General features: G+C 53.3%; 1 protein-coding gene across 2 annotated transcripts; it reads right to left on the minus strand.

Annotated features, from left to right (window-relative positions):
* Window positions 1-1690: 1690 nt before the first annotated feature.
* Window positions 1691-20814, minus strand: LOC116952325 (nuclear respiratory factor 1). 2 transcript variants are annotated; one of them, XM_032971571.2, is made up of 12 exons: window positions 20247-20814; window positions 16101-16268; window positions 14379-14499; window positions 12912-13026; window positions 10943-11069; window positions 9985-10125; window positions 8796-8954; window positions 7733-7948; window positions 6724-6825; window positions 4559-4716; window positions 4233-4342; window positions 1691-4006 (listed from the first exon to the last, which is right to left on the minus strand). In XM_032971571.2, the coding sequence occupies exons 2-12, from the start codon at window positions 16230-16232 to the stop codon at window positions 3777-3779; spliced, it is 1611 nt and encodes a 536-aa protein (XP_032827462.1). In that variant the 5' UTR covers window positions 16233-16268; window positions 20247-20814; the 3' UTR covers window positions 1691-3776. The 2 variants fall into 2 exon arrangements, with proteins under 2 accessions (XP_032827462.1, XP_075930350.1); XM_076074235.1 differs by lacking the exon at window positions 20247-20814 and adding an exon at window positions 18680-20236.
* Window positions 20815-22185: the final 1371 nt, after the last annotated feature.

The raw sequence follows: 22185 nt of genomic DNA on the forward strand, positions 1-22185 counted from the left end.
CTTGTCGCCTCCACAGCGCCGGATTGCAGGCGGCCACGTGTGCTAATAGCCATCGCCGCCCGGCTATATTTATGCTTTCTCTTTGCTCTTAAGGAGGGCCCGTGCCCGGAACGTCGGCTAACTACCAGTTGCTCTGTTGTAAGCGCGGCGGTGTTGGTAAAGGAGGTGAGCTCACGTAAAAATGTATTTAAAATGAAGGCGATTGAGGCCACGAGCTCTCTCTCCCCTGAAGCCCTCTCGTCGTGGCGAGCAGATCTCGATACTGGCATCGAGCTCCCGAACCATGCTGCTACTGCCGCTGCCATGGGCAAGCGTAGGAAAGAATTGATCCAAACATTGCAAGTTGCTGCAAGTGTTGTCAGCCGTAAGAAACACGAGATCCATTTCCGTCTAATGTCATTTGCAACAAACAATAAAAAGAAACCCCTAACTAATTCCGCCATAAATGATTTCGCTCTTTAAACGAGGTAACGTTTGCGTTCTCTCTGCGACAATCCGTGAATAGAACTGCGGGGAAAACGCAAATACACAGCCAGCCGCCCAAGCGAGCGAGCGAGCCAGTAAGCCAGGTCTCGGCGTTCGTTCTCCTTGCGCGTTTTCTATTGATGTGAAATAAACATTGACCAAATGGAATGCCGGTGTCGTCCCGTGTATCACGCTACGGGTTAAGAATCCTCGCCTCCGTTTAGCACGGCTGGCTACGTACGGCGCGAAAGAAGTTCCAACACAGGGACTCCTCTAATTACGATCAATCGACTTAGGAACTGTCAGAGTAACGAACAAACAGTCGCCCGTTCGGACTGAGAGTCGTAAATTCAACCATCCCGCGCAATAGATGGCGGTGGTGGCATCTTCTACATCTGCAGAACATCAAAAAACAGTGGCATCTACATCTACAGGTTATACAACTTTGAAAGCCATTTCCCGTGTTCAGTGTACATGCCATACGTGTTCGGAATTACGAACGCGCACACGAACAGACCTCTGGAGCCTAACTCGTTTGTAAGTAGAGGAGTCCCCCTGCACATGCGACCCAGAACTGCCACGGCAATAATTATTTAAACGGGCACGTGGCGGGCGAGGGCCGCGGGTGCGGTCGGGCGAGTCACGGCGGCGCTGGGTGGGCGACATCGGAGCGGTCTCCACGAATCCGGCCGCCGAGGGGGAAGGGAAGAGCCGACGAGCAGATGGCGGGGAGCCTGAGGGCACATGGATGGGTCTCAGTTGTGGGCGTTATGGCCTTCCGTGCGAGTCTATGGGGGGCTCTGTGCGAGTGTCATGTAGGCCTTCTGTGCGAATCGATGGGTGTCAGGTTGTGGGTGCATGAGCTTCTGTGTATGGGTCGCAGTGTGAGCCTGTGGGCTTCTGTGCGAGTCTATAGGGCAGTCCGAGGGAGTCTGTGGGCTTCTGTGCGAGTCCGTGGGGCTCTGTGGATCTCTGCGGGTCTCTGTACCGGCTCGATGAATGGGGGGAGAGTGCCACATCTGTTGCAGAGGGAGAGTCGAGAGCGAGTAATAGAGCAAGAGTGTTAGTCTCTGGGAATCAAGTGTTCCCGCTCGGATGACACCCAGGTTCTGAAGTTTTAAGATAATTCAGGCAAACGCTCCGACGACGAGCGTCGCTGATGAAGAGGTAAACGCAATGCGAGAAGAAGTGAAAGCTCGCATAAATAAGGGCAACCCACACCACATCGTACCGGGGAACTTTAATGTAACGGTCGGTAAAAGTAGCAGGGATGAAAGGGGAGGGGGTTTCAAAAATTTGGAGAATGCAAATGAGAGACATCATAGCGAATGTGAAGGAAAGTGCAAAATAATAATTAGCGTTAAGTTGTGGAGAATATAAATAACAAAATAAATAAGCCTCCAATTCTCCTTCCCATACCTGTCGCTCCACGTTTGTTTGTTATTACACATCCCCATCAGCCAACACAGCCTTCTGGGAGTCCATAATTTCGGCAGCAGCGGTTCAACACGAGCAAAACCGTTGTCGTCGGGAGGGTCTCAGCAGCAGTCAGGCTTGGCTTGAACCAATGCTGGTGATCCGCCAGATGTTTTATCGGCAAGGTCCTAGTTCAACTCAACCAACGCTGCTCAAATTCACGCACTCCCAGAAGGCCGTGCGGCCAATGCGACACGTCATAAATACTTAATATATTTTTTTTACACGAAGGGACAGATATGGGTAGGAGGAGAATTGGCTTGCGCCGTTACGAAGCAAAGTGGGCCGCAATGGAGCGCATTACGAGTAAGGGTGCGGCGGTCGACGGACAAGGCTGGCGACGGAACGGCAACCCAAGAAGGGGGGTGTTGCCACGGCCCGAGAGACCGACCAGCGCGGAGATGGGAGCCACGAGATCGGCTCGCGCGCAGGAGATGGATCACAGCATCGCAAGCGCGTGAGGAATGGTGACGGAGGCGGGCCTTCACCCAGCAGTGGATAGCACGTGGATGATGACGATGGTGGTGGCGACGACGGAAAAGGCAGAGCTGACAGGTGCGGTGAGGTGACGCCTCAACGATGTAAAAGAAAAAAAACGCTTCTATTTTAAGTTGGGCATACAATGGTTTGCAAAAGACAGGGGGACAGGTTTTTTTTTTATAAACATGTATAATTCACGTGATTTGCTAGTTTAAAAATGACACGAAAAACGCAAAGTAAACAATAACAAAATTCTTATTATCATCATCAATATTAACAACAATAATAAAATAAACCTACAAAAGACGTACGTCACCGGACTATGTTACACAGAGAGAGAGAGACCGCATAACGGGGAGAAGGGACTGTACACAACGCATCGATCGAGCAAAACATTTACAGCGACACGCGGCGCCGGCCGCGGGCTACGGACGGGCGCCAGGGCGAGCGTGGCCGCCCACGTCACTCCATCCCCCGCCGGCCGCCTCCCACCCCCCCCCCCACGCAAGCGGTCCTACTTGCGTGGGGGGGGGGGGGGGTCCTGGGTTGCGTGTGTCGCGGGGGTCTGAGGGGAGCCCATCTCCCCGCCCACGTACGTTTGTGTCAAACGCTCGGAGGCGCCAAGCGAGATCGTCAAATCGGCAATGTCCAATGCGATCTCGCTGGACCTTATGGGTTACACCGCAGGTGCAGGAGAGAAAGTCCCTGCCTCCTCGCCCCCAGATTTTTTTGCTCTGGAACTTCATTAAATATGGAGGTGGGGGGGGTCACGTGTGCGGTGGGGGGGGGGGAGCATCCCCCACCCCCCACCCTAACGTAATAATTAATTATGATGAGTTCTGAGTCCAGAGTCGGAGCGTGTGGCGGCCGCTGGATGATCGGCTCTCCGCCGTGCTCTGCTTCACCGCCCCCCCTTGCATATTGCGCGGAAATAAACAAACATATGAATGCCAAAATCAACGTCCGTTCGGAGTCCATGTTCCATTTCGCAAAACTCATGTTCACCGTTTGCTTTGGGCGGAAAATCTCTCCGGACAAAATGTTTTTCGTGCCGCGCGCAATTCACTCGGAAGTCTCAGCTTTTTATTTTTGTAGACTTTTTTTTGTTGTCAAATTTGGAAGCGTGGCGGCGAGGAAAAACTTCTTGGCTTTGTGCGGATGAACAGACTGAGGCTGCGTGCACACACACATACACGTACGCACACGCGCGTACGCACACACATGATCTGGTAGAGTCTCTTGTGCCGGGAAGTCGAGCGACTGAGTCCATTCGATTCAAAATTCCATTTCCCTTTCACCTTCACGGTTTCCTTTCCCATTTCGCTTGGACGAATCCCACGCGTCTCCACGTAGAGCTAAGTCGGCCTCAGACTCACGATCTCCATGCTGGGCGTAACCATGGAGATCTTGGTCGATGAGCTGGTTTCCATGGTGATAGACTCGCCGCTGGACGACAGCACCGAGGTGACGGGCGTCACGGTGAAGGTTTCCATGGCGACGTCGCCGTGCGCCGTGGAGACGGGCGTCACGGTGACGGCGTGGCCGCCCAACATCGTCGGGTACACGCTCACGGGGATCGGGATGCCTACGGGGACACGCGGCGGGTGGGGGGGAACGCAGTGAGACACAGGATGCACGGGGGGGGGGGGGGGGTGTGGAGACGCAGGGAGACGCAGGGGACCACAGGGGAAACGGGGACAGGGCACGGAGAGGCACGGTGAGCGCGGCACGCTTCGCGAGCGCAATGAGCGGCGTGGGGGGTTATCGTGGCGTGCGGCGGGCGCGGTGGGTGCGGTGAGCGTGGCTCTCACCGTTGTGGTGGTGCACGGTGGTGAGCGTGGTCCCGTCTCCCGACAGCACGAGCTGCCCGTCCTGCAGCGACGCCTCCGAGAGCGTCGTGACGGCGTGCACCACGCCGTCACTGCATCGCCGCGGCCACAACAATCAGACAGAACACACCGTCACAACAACCACTACAACCGCCCCGTCGTCACTGTAGTGTCACAAGCACAACAAGCACTGCAACCACTACAACCACCCCGTGTCAGCAAACAAGAGCACGCTCGCAAACCGCCCGGCAAAACTCCGCCAATACACGGCCCACACACGGGCACCAGACACACACCCGGACGCGCACCTGTTAATTGCCATGGTGACGGTGGTGGGGTGGCGGCCGCCGTCGCCGCGCTGCGAGGCGGCCGCCACCTCGGCGAGGGTGGCCACGGCATGCGACGCGTCCTGCGAGGCGTGAAGCGTCATCTCGGCGTTGTGAAGCGTCGTCCAGTCGCGCCCCACCTGGTCGCGGCACACACCATCGGCGTCGTCAGTGTCCGCCGTGATCTATCTACTGCTGGATGAAGGCCTCTGTCCGCCAGCCCGCCTACCCACCCACCTTCAACCAACACACAAAGCCGTCACCATCTCTCCTGGTATTGTGGTGTCACAATCCATCTCATATTTCTATTCTTATATTTTCATTTTACCAGGTAAGGCCCACTGAGCTCTTTTTTCAGAAGTGACCTGGCCACAAATGAACGCTCAACAAAAAGTGCCTTATGATGTGGAAACTTATAGCAGCCAAATACTTTGAAACGCATATTTCTAAATGTGGAGGGAAAATCCGGAGGACCTGGAAACAAAGTCCACACGACCACAGAGAGAAACAGGCAAACTCGAAATATACAGGGCGATTCAAAAACGACGTTAACACTTTTGAGAATTTGCAACAAGACCACAAGAAATGTGCTGCTGCCTCCGGGCCCTGGAGACCACCTGGAGAAGATTCCAGGCACGCGTTGACAACGATGGAGAACACGTGGGAGACTCTTTGACTTTTTGATGCAATTAACGTACATTTGTTATCATGTCACCGTGTATCATCCGTTCTTTTTCCAGAACAAACGATAGCCCCATATAAGTATTAACATTTGTTTGAAGCACCCTGTACAGTGCGTCAGGATCCAACCCACGACCTCTAGCGCACTCGGCGAGGCCGTTAGCATCTCGCCAACCGTTATGCCCCTCTCCTAACCCACGGGCTGATCCCATCGCCCCTTCCTCGCGCTGGGACGCATTCCCAGGCGCTTTTCCCTCCGTTGCCGACCACTGTGTCATTCGTCTCCACCACAAACCCTCATGGCCGCGACGTGCCCTGCCCTGGGGATTCTCGCTTTGCGGAGGAGCAGTGCAAGCGAGCGTGGAGACTGCACAGGCGCGGAGGCACGGCACCCCTCACTGCAAGCCTCAATGATTTCTGCCCGAGCGCCGGTGGCTCTGCTGCACAGGGCCTGTAGCTCCGTACTGTGACGGCAACAGCCGGGGTTTGTGCGGATCACACGACTTTGAGAAACTCGCCAAACCCTCTGCGCTGCAAGGTCGCCACCTGCTGGCGCGCGCGGGGTATGGTAGTACAGCAAGTGAGTTAATTTCCAACCGGACGGGGATTGGGGTTGTTGCCTACCCGCCGCGGTTTCCTCTCACATGTATAAACATTATTTCATGGAGTTGATAAAACATCCCAATATTGGACCGCAAGAGGTTGTTGGCGACGGCTCTGGCTGCCTTTCCCGCTGTTTCATCGTTTCTCTCCGAATCTACAGAAACTGCGCACACAGCACGTATGTGAATGTATGGTGAACATCTTTCGCATCGTACGTAGCCAACCGTGCTCAATCGGAGGTTGCGGGGGAAGGAGGACAAGCCAAACACACACAAAATATTGCGTCATTATTTTAGTTAAAAGCGACAGTTGCTGATGTGGCCCAGCAGTGGCGCAATCGCCGCTTGTTGCAGAGGCTCGCGGTTCTCGTCCGGCAGGCCGCCATGGTTATTACTGCAGTGCGCTAAAATGTAAATAAAACTTCGCGCCGTCTGCTTCACGGTGCACGTTGACGAAACGCGTGACGTCATTCGAAAAATCATACCGCGAATTTCGCGATTGGAAAACACGCAACAATCAGAGTGGCGGTGCCCGCTTGCAGGACAGTTGTCGAGACAACTTGTGCCGCAGAGAGACAGCTGCCACTGGGGCTGCACCTGCGTTGAGATGAGCAAGTCACTTATTTGCGCGTGAGGCACTGCCAAGATGCCCTGACGTAAATCTGGGTGGCTCTACCAAAAAAACTCTTAAATAATAAAAATGTAGAGGAAAACCTTTGCCCATCACGGCTTCAATGAATGCATGTTTCGCCCCAACGCGAAATTTTCCGGCAACGCAACCCCCGCGTTGGGCGAGGTCTGCCTGTAGTTACAATCTGCTGCTGCTGATCAGTGCCCAGGATGGAGATGCCACTGGGAGCTCACCTCCCCGTCGGAGCAGTTGGGAGGGTAGGAGACTTGGGTGACCGTCACCGTCTGGGGCAGCTCCCCACTCTCCGCCAGGGCAGCAGCCGTGCCAGCGTCCACCTGTACGGTCACAGAGACGATGAGACATATGATGGCACACAGAGAGACCCGAGACACACGGAGAGACAGGCGCAATTAGACAAATGCACAGAGAGGCCAACGTGCAGAGACATGTGATGGCACAGAGAGACATGCATAAAGAGACAGACACAGAGAACCAGAGGTGCAGGCACACACAGAGACACAGAGAGACGCAATGGCAAAAAAACAGACAAACTATTACTCCTTCAATAGTGCTATTTGTTGCTGACAAATTGACATTTTTGAGCCTGTGCTCAGCGACCGTGATTAGAATAACGCCGAGTGCTGCACAGGGGCGGCTGCCGTTGAGGAGCTCCCCTTGGCGAGACAGAAGCGGCGCACGGAATCGGCTGAGATGGGATGTGACGAAATGTGCTTTTATAGTCAATGGGTCCGGACCAAACAATCTACTTGTTGGTGCCACTTTGTCGGCAACACATGAGTTGTACCAACATCCTTAAATATTCTCTTAAATATCTAATCAAAGTGAATGCCGCAGAAACATCGAGTAGTAATCACGTTCCCACACAACCCGCCTCTATCAGCCACGAAAACAAACTGGTATCACTAAATATCTGCCACCACGAGTGGTATCGAATTCTGCTCTGGCCGATTGACTACAAGTCTGCAGCAGAGGCAGTCAAGGGCCCCTGTAAATCCGCTGGCCGCCTTTGTCTTGCGCTGTGCAGGGGCGAAGCAGACCGTCGCCCAAAAATGTCTCGGCTCTACCGCCCACGATGGCAATAGTTGCCAATGCTGCCGTGGCGAAAACCACCCGCGGTGATGGCAACAGGCGCGGCCGGCACCCTGGTAGCATTTGCAACGTCGGGTGGTGCCGACCCCCCCGAACCACATGGGGCTCCCGGGGGTGACCGCTACGGCATACCTGGATGAGCGAGACGACGCCGTCGGGGCTGATGGCCTGCACCATGGCCTGCGGGTGCACGAGCTGCGCGGTGAGCGTGTGCGAGGCGGCCCCGGCGCCGTGCGGCGTTGTCAGCGTGGCCAGCGCCGACTCGTCGAAGGCGTAGAGCAGGTCCTCGCGCCCGTGGTGCTTGTAGCAGTTCTTCACCACGGTGCGCAGGGCGTGCGTCCACGACACCTGCGCGCCATTGGTGGGGGACGGGCACCAGTCATCGTTAATATTGTTATTTCGCTCGTTGACCCAGGAAAGCCTCACCGAGTCTTGCGACTCTTTTTCGGGAGGGTCCTGCAGTAGGAGTGGGGGGGGGGGGGCGATGATTGCTGCTGTGTGCGTGTAATCCCCATCGAGTGATTTGCGGGCAATTTTGTCATTTGGAAAATTTGGACCGTGACGCCGGTACACAATGGCCTACCCTTGCGAATGTCATGGGATCTTTAATGTCCGCACACGCTGTGTGCTTTAAATCTAGATTAAAAACTAATTTCTTAAGAAGTGCTTTTTGTGTTTTTTGCTGACCTTCTCCCGAACCTCCGATTAACACGTTTAGTACACACCACAGAATTAATCAGGGCTGCCGCTGCATTCGAACTATTATCCCTCTGCAACAAGAGGCGCTACCGCTCAGCCAAGTCATCACCCTCAATGAGGCAGTACCATGGCTTAATCATGTGCTTCTGCGGTCGCCTGCAACGGTTTTCCTTCCGGTATTCGGAAGCCACTGGAGCTACGCGCTTTAAATAATCTAGATTGGAAAACTTATTTCTTTAGAACTGCCGTTTGTGTTTAGTTTGTTGTCCTTCCCCCGCACCAAAGATTAGCACGGCTGGCTATGCACCGTGTGAAAGAAGTTGAACCTATTAAGTTCAACATATATATTAATGGCCCTCAGCGAGTCGGTGCCAAGGCCTAGCAGCCCCCATTTGGGTGGCGCTATGGCCGAACGGTAGCATGTCCATCGCTTGAGTAATTTGCCGAAAATTATGAACGCGCGGGCGAGTGAACAGCAACAGTGACAATTCCGCACCCTCTGCTTCTGGTCCTCCGAGCGCACGTCCGACCGCACGTTGGCCCACGGCACCTCGGGCGGCCACCACATGGGCCTGCACGTCTCCTTGCCCCAGCCCGGCTTCCCGCGGCTCGTCGAGAACTTCAGCATCTCGGGGATGAAGGCCCGCAGCTGGGCCTGCCCGACGGCACAAGTGAACGTTAGCGGATGAGTAGATGCAACAACCAGGGTCCTTGTCATAACCGGTGACCGCAAGAGAAAACTGGTAAAACCCTGGTGACCCGTGCTGTACAGACAGAAACATCTAGAGCAATAAACACGATGTGTTTCGGTGACTGAGAGAAGGGGGGAGCTGCCACGGTGGGATCATGGCCAGCAGTGCGCTGGACTTGCAATCGAGAGCTCGCAGGCTTGATTCCACCTCCCCACGCGGCAGATGAAGCAATGGTGCAAGCTTAAATCAAAATCCCGCTGGAACTGGTAACCGATTTTGAAAACGGTGACCGGTTATCGTTTAACAATGACTAACGACACACGTGGCGGCGCGGGTGATTTCACCACACGCAGAGGCGAGCTGCTCAAAAACAGCAGGAAGGCACGACTCCCATCCATAAGCCTGCACCCAGGCCATGTGCCCAACACATTGCACATGCGATGCTCCCCGCCTTGTCCACAACACACATCGGCCTGAACTAGTGGTACAAACGAGACGGAACAAACGAGACGGGGACCTTCAAGTGACCTCTGACCCACACGCCGCCGGGTGCTGCACTTCCCGCATGCACCGTGCCACGTTGAGCGTCACCAAGGGATGCGTTCCCGATTTTTATATTAATCTTAAAAATACAAAAATTGGGATAGAGAAAAAATGTTGTACGATCCCGATTTTGTGTTGGTTTTGGATTGAACGGAAAGTACGTCTCCGGAAATGACGTCACATATTAAATCCCTTCCGAGGCATTTCCCGACGGCATCTGGTGACACGACCTTTGTGAGCACGAACACGCCGTCACATTATTACATCATGCGATTCATCCAAGTGCTGCCCCCGAGTGTTTTTGCACTCGCACACCTGTCCACCACCCCTCCCCCAGTTCCTGGTTTCCTCACTGATTTGGTCAAGACGCTCAGCTGTTCGGTCGGTGTGATTGCGCCAATGTTAGTGTCGCACCCTGCCACCTGGCCACCCCCCACACTTCCAACTGACCTGCGTCATCTTGTCGACGGACACGGGGATGCCGTCGATAGTGAGGGGCGGCAGCTCGGGGTGGAGGTCGCTCTGCGTGGGCGCGTGCTCCGTCAGCGCCAGCTCCAGGTCGCTCAGCATCACGTTCTTGTACTTGCGCACCTGACAAACGTCACACACTCTGTTAGCCGGTCGCTCGGCCGATCTGTCTGTCTATCAGTCGGACAGTCGGTCAAATGGTCAGACAGGCAGACACCCGCCGCCGAGACAACGACCTCAACACTCACAGAAATGCACGTGAAATGCCATTGGGGAACACGGTAACAAGACTCAACCGCATGCCAGGCAGCATAGAAGACTAGCGGAAGAATAATTGGGTTGTAAGTCTATGGATCTCTGTGGGAACTTAGGGCCCATGTGAGTCTTAATCTATGGGACCCTGTGTGAGTCTATGGGTGAGCCCATGTCTGTGTGAGCTCGTGACCACCGCGAGCATTCTCCGACAGCACGAGTGGTTTTACACTCACTGTGCCCAGAAGCCTGCAGCTAGATTTTACAATCTAGACACCTCTAGATTTGAAGCTTTCGTGACTGCAAGGATCCATACTCTTTGGTTCTATTCGGTAAAGTCACGTAAATTCCTTTGTCAAGGCGCTCTGTTTCCTCTCACACAGCTTAAAGGTCGCGGTCTGAGCTTGGCTGTGTTCACTCCAGCGCTGTCCTCGAGACAGTCTGGTCCCTTCACCTGATGAAGGCCACATGTGTTGTGGCCGAAACGTCGTGAATTTTTTAATTTTATTTTATTTTTGTTGTTTTATACTTTTACGTGACTTTACCGAATAGAACCAAAGAGTATGAATCTAGACACCGATGCACAGTCGGGCAGCCAGACGGCCCGTCGGTTGTGTTGGTCGATCAGCCAGACACTTGGTCGGCCGGTGTTGTGCTGGCACGCAATGCGTCCAAGTGCGGAACTCACCACGTTCTCGAGTGGCGCGGCTCCAAAGACTTTGAAGATGGGGTTGGGTTTTGAGGGCGAGAGGCAGAGGACCACGGCCTGCTGCCCCACACGCGTCGTGTACTCGTCAATCACGCTCCGAAGCTTTCTGCGCGCACACACAACACACCAAGGTCACATACACACCACAATCACAGATCCCTACATAGCCACACACACACACCATGAACACAGATCCCCCCCATAGTCACATACACACAACACAAACACAGATCTCTCCATAACAACAATAACTGCCATTCACCACGACGCTTGTGCCAGGCTATGTGCACGTTGAGGCCACGTGAAGTGTCGAAAGCCCGCTGGCAGGAGGTCACGGGGTAGACCCAGGTGCCACAGGTCGACTGGTTGAGATGACCGGCTGATGCACCACCTGTGCCCCCTACTGTGCCAACTGGCTGTGCTTTAGCCACCCAGCGCTCCACCCGTTGTGAGCGTCACTCCTCCGATCTCCGTTGTTGTTAGAGGGCGACTGCTTCCAACTGCGCATTAGCGTCTTTCACGAGCCTCCTCCACAGAGGCCGATCTTGACACCACTGGTACCAGTCATTGGCAAGTCCACTCAGCTCCACATCCTCTTGTACCACATCACTCCATCTCTTCTCTAGCTCGTGCCGTGCCTGTTTAGCCCGCTTCATCCGGCCGAACAAAAGCTGTTTAGGCATGCGGTGGCTGGGCATGCGGGCTACATGACCCAGCCAACGCAGCCTTGCCTGCCGTTGGAGCTCACCGATGGGACTTTGTCCAAATCTTTCAAGGATTTGTGAGCTCCTCACACAATCCAGCCTGGTTAAACCCAGCATGGATCGTAGGCAGGCCAGCCTAAATGTTTCTAACTGGCGAAGATGTTCCATGAGGGGGGGGTCCACGTTTCGCAAGCGAAGAGAAGGGAGGGAATGACTGTGGCCGAGAAGACCTGAAGTTTCGTGCGGAGCAACAGACCATAGCCACACACACCATAAACACAGATCCCCCACATAGCCACATACACACACCACAAACACAGATCCCTCCATCGCCACACACACTCCATGAACAAAGATCCCTCCATAGGCACACACACACACCATAAACACAGATCTCCCCTCCATAGCCACATACACAGATCACAAACACAGATCCCCCCCATAGCCATATATACACACACCACAAACACAGATCCCTCCATAGCCACACACACACCATAAACACAGATCCCCCACATAGCCACATACACACACCATAAACAAAGATCCCCCACATAGCCACCTACACACACCACAAACACAGATCCCTCCATCGCCACACACACACCATGAACAAAGATCCCTCCATAGGCACACACACACACCATAAACACAGATCTCCCCTCCATAGCCACATACACACACCACAAACACAGATCCCTCCATAGCCACACACAATAAACACGCAGATCCCCCTACGACGACAACCGCCGTTTGCTACCATGTGGCGATGATGTCACGGCGGCGCTTGTGCCAGGCTAGGTGCACCTTGAGGCCACGTGAAGTGTCGAAAGCTTGCCGACAGTAGATCACAGGTCCCCAGAGTTGTGTGTGGACCGACGCAGATGACTGGCAGATGCACCAAATGTGCTCGTTACTGTGCCAACTTGTTGCATTTTACACCACACTCCACTACACCTACACACGACTGTACCTCCTGTACTGTACAGCACTCTACATTAATTATAACACGCACCACAAACACAAATCACCCATAGCCACATAGGTGTACATTAATCCCGGCACTTTTATCTACCAATTTTTTCCACCAAGCACCACGGTGGAAACACCAAAAAATATCAATACGTACGCACAAGCGCACACATATGAGAGTTAAGTGAGATGATGAGGAGGGTCCGAAGTGCGACGAGGTGGTAGTCGAGTGAGATGGTGCGGAGATGAAGCCGCCCCCCACCCCGTCTCACCGGAGTAGCCGCGTCTGTTGTCGTTTACGGATCGAGGGGTTCGATTCGAAGATGTGCGGTCGCTTCCTCTTCTTCCCCGTCGCCACGGCGGCCGCCGCCGCCATCCCCACGGGTCCTGCCGGAGAAAGGAAGCGCCGCTCGTTAGCCGCCCTCCTTTAGATTTACGACGCCACCCAAGCGAGGAGGCCAAGTGGCTCGGGAGCCGGAGAAGCGGAGCCGGCACCGCCGAGATCCTCGGTGTGAATCCGGGTTTCAGCCGCCCGACCGGGGTTAGCCCGGTCCTCGTGTCCAGCGAGTCACCGCGCTCATTATTTTGCCTTTACACTCTTCACTATGCGTGATCTTTTCACTGCTGGACGGAGGCATTCCCAGCCCGTTGCCATCGTTCACGATCCTGCGACGTAACAATCCACACAGCAATACGGGACCTTTCTTGCCAGTATCAAAATATAACAATAGGGTTTACCCTTTCTGGCAATAACACAGTTGTGTTAAGATGTTAAAACACAAAACAGAATCCTTTTTCAAGGAATCCTGTCTGCATTAACCACACGTACTTGTGGTGACCATGCAAACAAAAAACATGCTCTGATAATATATGCATTGTCTGAGACTTTGAGACTACACTTTGAGACTAGGCTACACTTTGAGACTAGGCTCAAAAGAAAGCTGTCTCTGGTGTGGACCAATCAGTTTCAAAGACAATGCATATATTATATCAGAGCATGTTTTTTTGTTTGCATGTTCACCACAAGTACGTGTGGTTAATGCAGACAGGATTCCTTGAAAAAAGAATATGTTTCGTGTTTTAACATCTTAACACAACTGTTTTATTGCCAGAAAGGGTGAAACCTATTGTTAAATCCAGACAGCACCTGCACGCGTGCCGATCTCATCGCTCCTCCTGCACGGTGGTCGTCCTCTCGGGCGCGCTCCCTCTTACGACTGCCACTGCATCACGACTACCGGTAAACATCCCTTTGATGTGACGTGACCTGCCAAGCCCACTTAGGTTTTCTTGAAGTCAATATATCTACTACGTATGTACGTCCTCCAATCCGCGTGTCCGTCTTTTTGCTTCTGGGCGAAATTCCCAGCATGCATCCCTCCATGCTTCTTTGTGCGCTTGTTGCATTTCATTCACATTGTATTAAATTTAGTTTGTCTTACCAGCTGGAATGTAATTTGCAGGCTGTGCCACGGGAATCCGTGAGTTGGCTCGGCGGTGGAGCGAGTGGCTCGCAACCGGAAAATCACGAGTTCAAATCCTGATGAATCCCGATAAAATGAGTACCACTTTGTGGGGAAAGAAACAACAGCGCTTGTCCTATGGAGACTCGCCCCTGCCACAGAAATGTGGAATTCCCAACACCGGCTCTGCAGGACCGTATAAAGGACATGTGCACCAATGCCTCAGAGCTCGATTGAGCGGCAGGATTTTTTGTTCTCTCCCTCTCTGTCTCTCACCGGCTGCGGCAAGGTGGGCCGTCACCTCGTCGGCCACCGTGGCGTTGAGGATGTCCGAGTCGTCGTAGGCGTTGTCGTCATCGCCCGACGACGGCGAGGAGTCGTCGCCCTCCAGCATCCCCTGGGAGAGGGCGGCGCACGCGGCCGCGATCGTCACGTCAGGCCGGAGAGCGGCGGCCACGACTCGCCCTCCCGCACGGCTGCGGTGTGTTATAGTTTATTAATTACTAAGCTAGGTCACCCAGGAAAGCCTCGCAGAGTCTCACAACACTGTTTGGCTGGCCATCCAACAAAGACGGTCAATGCATCGCGTGCTTTAGCATTCACTTCTGCGGCCGTCTGGAACGCTCTTCCTTCCAATAAAAGGAAGCCATCGAAGTGATGCACTTTTAAATATCGAATGAAAACTCATTTCTTTAAAACTGCTTTTTGTATTTAGTTTGTTGTCCTTGCCCCGCACCTCCGATTAGCACAGTTGGCTACGTACGGTGCGGAAGAAGTTCAACATACATAAGTTTCGGGAGTGGACGTTCGCAGTAAGGGGCGATGTTGCTGCTGTGTGTGACCCCAATGTGATTTGCAGGTAATTTTTCAGCACCGGCATGTTTTGGTCAATACTGATTACATTGCTTTGTTTTTATGGGAGGAAACCACGGAACTTGGCGCCCGGGGCAGGATTCAAACCCACGTTTTTCTTGCTTTGAGGCATGAGTGTTCCAATGCACCGTCCTGCCGACGATTTGGCACAGGCCATCACGGGGCTCAAGGAAATGGTGACTTTGAATAAAATCCTTTCTGTATTATAGTGTTCCGTTGCACTCGGGCGCATACCTGAGAGGGGCCTTGCCTATAAACAAATGGCAGTTCACCAGCACTGGTTCAAGGCCCATATTGACATTGAGATCTGTGTTAAATTGACCTACATTTTCTTCAAACCATTTATAAGTAAAAGTAAACTCTGGACAGGTTTAATCCTTCTGGGTTTCAGCAGAGTCACGCTGGTTAAGTAATTGCTGCTGGATTACCATATATTATTACAAACTATGAGAAACACTTGGTTTCCATGGTAACACAAAGATCCTCCAAATAGCCTCAACAGACCGTTGGGGTAAGCACTCTTAGCGAGCATCGATGAAGGCCGGAACGGCACACGTACATTTGTATGTTGTGTTTCTTTCGCACCTTACGTAGCCAACCATGCTAATTGGGGGTGTGGGGAGTGGTGTGGCCAGCACCAAGCATGGCCGCATAATATCTCACTGGTATTGGCTGTGAGCGGAAATCGAATTCGGGTCGCTGAGTTTGTACCGCAGCGTGCTAACCACTCCCCAAAAACTCTCCACTTGTCCATGGTAACAACAGCCGCCATTTGGCACCAAGTGATGGTGACCTCAACGCAGCGCTTGTGCCAGGCTAGGTGCACTTTGATGCCGTCACATGAATTGTGGAAGACTCGCTGGGGGCAGTAGGTCACGGGACAGACCCAGGTGCCATGCCTTGACCGAGATCACCAGCAGATGCGCCACCTGTGCTTCCCACTGCGCCGCCTCGCTGCATTCTAGCCAAATTGGCGCTCCGCTCAGTGTTTTGAGCGTCGCTTTTCCGTCCTTCGTCGTTGCTGGTGAGCGGCTGCCACCAACTGCACAGGAGCCACGCTGTGCTCCTTTCCTGGCACTGCCCGGTACACGACGAGCACCCACCACACGATAACACAACACACACCTGGGTGCCGTAGGGGTCGAGCGCGTGCCCCTGGGCTTGGGCGCCGCCGTCCCCATCGTCGTCGTCGCCGGTGCCTCCCATGGCAGCGTGGTGGCCGTTGATGGTGACCAGCTCCCCCACGCCCCCGTCCATCCGCGTCACCGTCCACTCCAGCACGTCCACCGCCCGCTGCTCGCACACGAAGCACAAAGATCCTCTCATGTAACCTCCACAGACTGTTGGGACACGTGCTGTTAGCGAGCGCCTATGAAGGTGGGCACAGCACACGCGGCGGTAGGCGGTCAGCACCACACCAGACCGCCTTTGTCTCTCCAGGGTTGATGTTTAATATCGCAGCATGTACTCATTTTAAGACTGAGTCGACCTAGGGGAGGCCCAACAACGCTTCAGATATTCGTCACTGTTAGCCTTAACAGACTTTCGAGGCAAGTGCTATTCCCGAGCACCTATGAAGGACGGCACAGAGCACAAGGGGGTCAGTGGTCAGCACCATGCCCAGCCGCCTTTGTCTCCCAGTGGTGATGTTTACACACCACACCAGGTACTCATTTGAGGCCAAGTCGGCCTAAGGGAGGCCCAGGACTGGTTCAGATAACCGTCACTGGTATTGGCCACGAGGGGGAATCAAACTCAGGTCGTCGGGTTCGCTAAACAACTGCTCCCCAAAACACACAAAAACATCCACCCCCACATACACCCTATACATGCTCCTCTAAATGTATTCTTTTATTTTTAAAGCATTTATGCATTCATTCCATCCATCCATCTGTAAAGGGGGTCATGATGACGCTCTCATGAACGCAGTCCAATTTGAAACTTAGGAATTTCGGTTTTGTCGAGCGGCCTCAGTGATCAAATGGTTGCACCAAACTGGAGTTAAACCTGGGAACGGATGCTGAACATGGGCACGCAGACAAATCGACACTTTCACCCACACTGGGACGGTATTGGTACGTAATTGTCAAACCATTGACCCGTTCCATAAATGAGTAATATTTTCTATAAACTTCGGATTTAATTACCTTCCAAATGACCAACACGTATAATACATGGATGATTGTGAAAATATGGCTTACCAAACATGAGGACCTGCCCGTCAGTTGATATTCCAAAGTGGCATTGCGAGCAATACGATTAAAACACCCGGATAAGGCCTTTAGTACGGAATGTCTCTTTGTGGAGTCTGCAGGTCAGAGATAATCTCGAGACCACAAACAGAAGATAATCTCTACAGCCTGGATTTACAGAGATGCGCATCATTCACAGACAAGTGCGTGACTCAGACAATGTGAACTATATTTTTTATCACCAACTTCTTTTGCTATTTTTCTCCCGACTGTGCTCTCAGTGTTACATCGCGAGCCGAAGAATCCATTCAGATATCTCGCAAAGCAGTGCGCAACCCATTGTGTTGGAGAATGGCCCTCGGAAGCAGATATCACAGAGCTACCTCTGAGATCCCTTCTTCAAGTGACCTCTAACCCTGTGTAGGAGCAGCACTTTCCTACCTATCCTGCAAATGAGAATAATATTCGTCTCATGGCTGACATTTGTAATTCTCAGACCTGGAATTTATCCAAATAAAATGCAAAACCAAATTTAACGTGATGGGTTTTTTTTGCGTGTGTGGGTGTTGCTATTGGAGACCGGGCTGAGACCATTAACTCAGGAGGTTCGAGAACCTGGTTAAATCACAGGCGGCTGAAACCTGGATTCAGACTCAGGATCTCAGTATTGCTGGCTCAGTTTCACGGACCTCTGAGCCACCCGCCCTCCTCATGCTGTGACAATTCTCGAAAAAACTCTTTGCTCAGCTCCTCTGTGAATGTTACACAACAGACCGCGATAGCTAAACCGCGACACATTTGGGCCGATTCGCCAACTAAACCAGACCGAGGCCGTCACGATTTAAAATTCATAGTTGCAACACTGTCCCGCAATACCAATGCTAAAACAAGTACAGTAGAACTGGTCACATCTGCCTCTCTGGGGACTGAGGTATAGGTGGATATGTAAACACCTGTAGAGCACGGCAGTTAATGGACATAAAAAAGCACAATCCGCTTTCAACTTGAGAAAAGGCTTCATATTATTCAACCATGGCCGAGTTTTGCAGTTCAATCCCCTAGCTGCCCTGGTTAATAATGCAGGTGCATTAAACCAAAAATAGGTGACACGTGCATCACAGTGGACGATAAAGATTCGGCGACATTGTTCAAAGAGTCGGACCTGTGAGCTGGCGTCACGGAGTAAAATGTTGTAAGTTTATAACAAAGGACTTCATCTGAATAACCAAGAACATTATTCCCCCTACTGACAGAAGTGCCTACTTGCAGGCTTGTATTATCTTGTTCCTGACAGGTAGTCCCCTCGGGTAAAATAAACAAACCATCGAATGGTTGAGATGAGAAGCAATGAGCTTTCAGATGCCGGGGCACTTAAGCAGCGCTACTATACATGCATATCCTTAACATTGGTACTTGACCAGCATGGAGTGCGAAAGGTGGGGAAGCATGAACATGTGAGCACTGGAAGATCAAGCCGTCAACGTGGCCGAAGCCATCGATGCCACCACCCACCGCAGCTCCTCGCCAACAATGATCTCTACTCTCCACTAGTTCCGCAGCTGCTGCACAGCCGACACACGGCCTCGGAAGTTCTGCCCTCGCAGTCTCTCACCATCTGCTCATAGACTCACACAGAGACCTACATAATCGTACAGAAACCCATAGTTTCCCGTAGAGACCAGCAGACACACAGTGAGCCCACATACTCACACAGAGATCAATAGCGCCGCCCTAATTGTATCCCACCTACTACTCTTAGGTCTTCTCGTCCCAATGGTCGCGGGACTCGTGGAGGGCACTCCAAAGCTTGCCTCTCGGTAACATAGAAAGAACGGCAGAAAGATACAATGGATTGTGCTGCACTGCCATCTGTCGCCCAACACACGACGCTCCGCAGCAGCTCACAATGAATGACCTGATGTATGCATGGTGGTCACCCAAACCAAGCACCGTCCAGGCCCTGCTTAGCTTACGAGATCTAAGCAGAGATCTGACATTCCGGGTGATTTGGTTGCAGGCCTATGGCAAGCACGCGTCTATAGTGTTTGATGGAACCAGTGCTGCTGCTTTCCAATCAGAAATCAGTACAGCCTGACCGGGAAGTGCTCACTGTACCAACCCCTGAGATATGACCCCAGAGTTAAGATGATGGTGGCGTTGACCATGGCAAGAGAATTAACTAATATTCTAGTGAATAGGAGCTGTGCTGAACAACAGACATAGTAAGGCTATAACCCGAATCAAGAGTTACAATCGCCGTGCGAACATTGTTGAAGATTGTACAGTGGATATCCTCATGCAAAAACAAAGAGCATACGACATGAAATAACAAATTATCACAAACACAATATGCTGACATGAACACTCAAACATTGAAACAATGCGCAAAGAACAAACACGGTTCATCTGAAGACAGAGAGCCCCATTTAGCCTCACCAGGGGTGTTGGGGCACGTGCTGTCAGCGTGTACTGTATTAAGACCGGGAAAGAGCGCAATGATGTTGGTGTGGCCGGAACCACGCCCGGCCGCTTTTGTTTCCCTCGTGCCGATGTTCACACACCGCACAAAATGCTCATTAAAAGCTGAGCCGCCATACACACACGACACACATACGCATATAAGCACACAAATACCAACGAACATGCATACAAATACTGTACACACACACGCGTTACGCAGATACGTACGTTAAACACGACGCACATCTATAGAGTGCATGCAACACATACGCTGGTTGCTGCGTGTTGGTAGAGGCCTGGAACAATAACGTACTTTACTCATAGAGTAGCACAACACAGACGTACTGTGTCGATACCCCACGCAGCTAACTCAGAACATCTACCGTTTCGTACTGCTACTACCACTACGTCCATCCACTTTTAACGTACCACACCAACAACTACCAGCCAAGCCTTGTGTCTAACAACACTAGCGCAGTACTCGCGTGACAGCAGCCGCAACTTCCAATACACCTGCCCGAGCCAAACAAACGCCGGTACTCACTCACCGCACACCGAAATCCACCTCCAAGCCTTCCACTCAAGTCACCCATACAAACGCGAACTCCCTTGTACTCACTACGAGGGAGACCGACGGGATTGAAGCGATGGCGCCTCCGGTCGGTTCCGCCTCCCCAGCCGGCCCGAGCACCACCCAAGCGGGCAGAGCCGCCAGGCGAAGCCGAGGCTGCCCCGGCCCGGACTAGGCCGAACCTCGCAGGTGAACGAAGACGGCGGCCGACGCCGCGACGACTTTCCTTGGTTAAAAACGCCCTCGGCGACAGCCGGGATCGTCGAGTGATCGCTTCGCAGCCCTGCCGCTTGTATTCGCTCGCGCGATTTTGAGAGTTGACCTGGGAGCGAGGCTGCGGTGCTTCGGTGTAGGCCGCGGCGATTGAGGGTTGAATCGAGAATTTCGCAAAACAAAATTTTGACGCGTCGGTTAACGGCCCCCCCTTTCCTTACACACGCCGCGACGCGCGTCTTATCGATCCCGCTAAGCTCGTAGTGCGCGCGCTAGTTTCACACATCGGAGATTGACTCTTTGTCAGCGACGAAATTTCGCCTCAAAGGAAAAACCTCGCGGCTCTCGGCGGGACGCGGCCGGGCGGGTGTGGGGGGCGGGCGGGTGGGGGGGGGGAGACCCACGGAGCGAGCTTCCAGGGAGGAGGGGGTGGCTCGGATTCCCTAGCGCGGATACGCGATCCTCGCCTCGCCATTGGCCGGCGCGCCCGTCACGTGACGCGAGCCGGCCAGTAGGCTGGCGGCTGCGAGCCCAAGCGATGTGGGAAATGTACGAGGGCCGCCTAACGGACTTCGGGTGTCAAACAGCGGCGGCGCCGGCCGCCCTGGCACTCGACTCATTGTTTTGGGATCGTGAATTCACCAAAGTTTGTTATTTAATCGCCACCGGCCGCAGAGGTTGAGTCGACGGCGTAACGCCGTTGTCCCCCCTCACCGGTGACGCTTTCGCCGCCGACGAGACACCCGTCAGTGTTTACGAGGGCCGCCAGACGCGTTTGAAACCCATTTTGGGGGAGGAGAGTGGTGCTTGTGACAGCGATACGATGATGGTGATGGGGTGGTGATGATGATGGTGATGATGGGGGTGGTGATGATGGGGGTGGTGATGATGATGGGGTGGTGATGGGGGTGGTGGTGATGGGGGTGGTGATGGTGATGTGGTGATGATGATGGGGTGGTGGTGGTGATGGGGGTGGTGATGATGATGGGGTGGTGGTGATGGGGGTGGTGATGATGATGGGGTGGTGGTGGTGATGATGGGGGTGGTGATGATGGAGTGGTGGTGATGATGGGGGGGTGGTGGTGATGATGGAGGTGATGGGGGTGGTGGTGGTGATGATGGGGGGGTGGTGGTGATGATGGAGGTGGTGGTGGTGATGGGGGTGGTGATGATGGGGGGGTGGTGGTGATGGGGTGGTGGTGGTGATGATGGGGGGGGGTGATGATGATGGGGGTGGTGGTGTTGTCTTCACTCTTTGTGTTTTTTTGTTGAGTGTTCGGTGGCCGCACTAAAGGCCACTCAGGGCCCGCGGGCCTTGCAGCGAGTGACACTTGCTATAACAATTACTCAGATTTTTAATTGTTGTGGCTTGGCTCTCCCAACACACAGGTGCGCTGTACTAGTGACGAATTGGCCACGTTCTGTTTACGTGACAACCCTCACGAGTTGGCTGTGTCGGGTGGTGGCGGGTTTTAACGACACATATTTACGCGATCTAAGCCCTCAAAAACCCCCTCTGTCATGGATGCTATAACAACATTGACGCCGAGAGATGCCGGTTGCATAGACGAACTGTGTGAATGTCCATGCGCCGCCTCTCCCCTCAACATTGTAATGGACGTAACCCGTTTCGTTAATGGTCGGATTTCCCAATTAACTCAACTCAAGCCCTGCACGCAAATAAAGGAATGACCGCGCGCCGCACATCGACCCCCCACCACCACCCCCTGCACGTTCGTGCGGCAGATCCTCGGAGCCTGCGACCCAGAGTGTA

The sequence above is a fragment of the Petromyzon marinus genome, chromosome 46, assembly GCF_048934315.1.
Source record: "Petromyzon marinus isolate PM22_M1 ecotype Great Lakes invasive population chromosome 46, UKy_Petmar_22M1.pri1.0, whole genome shotgun sequence".
Taxonomy (NCBI): Eukaryota; Metazoa; Chordata; class Hyperoartia; order Petromyzontiformes; family Petromyzontidae; genus Petromyzon; species Petromyzon marinus.

Coding starts and splice junctions, on each gene's coding strand:
- LOC116952325 (XM_032971571.2), bottom strand. CDS start 16,232: ATGGACGGGGGCGTGGGGGAGCTGGTCACCATCAACGGCCACCACGCT. Junction 10,126..10,942: donor CCGCGCCACTCGAGAACGTG/GTGAGTTCCGCA, acceptor GACGTTTGTCAG/GTGCGCAAGTACAAGAACGT. Junction 4,343..4,558: donor GTCACCATGGCAATTAACAG/GTGCGCGTCCGG, acceptor GCGGCGATGCAG/TGACGGCGTGGTGCACGCCG.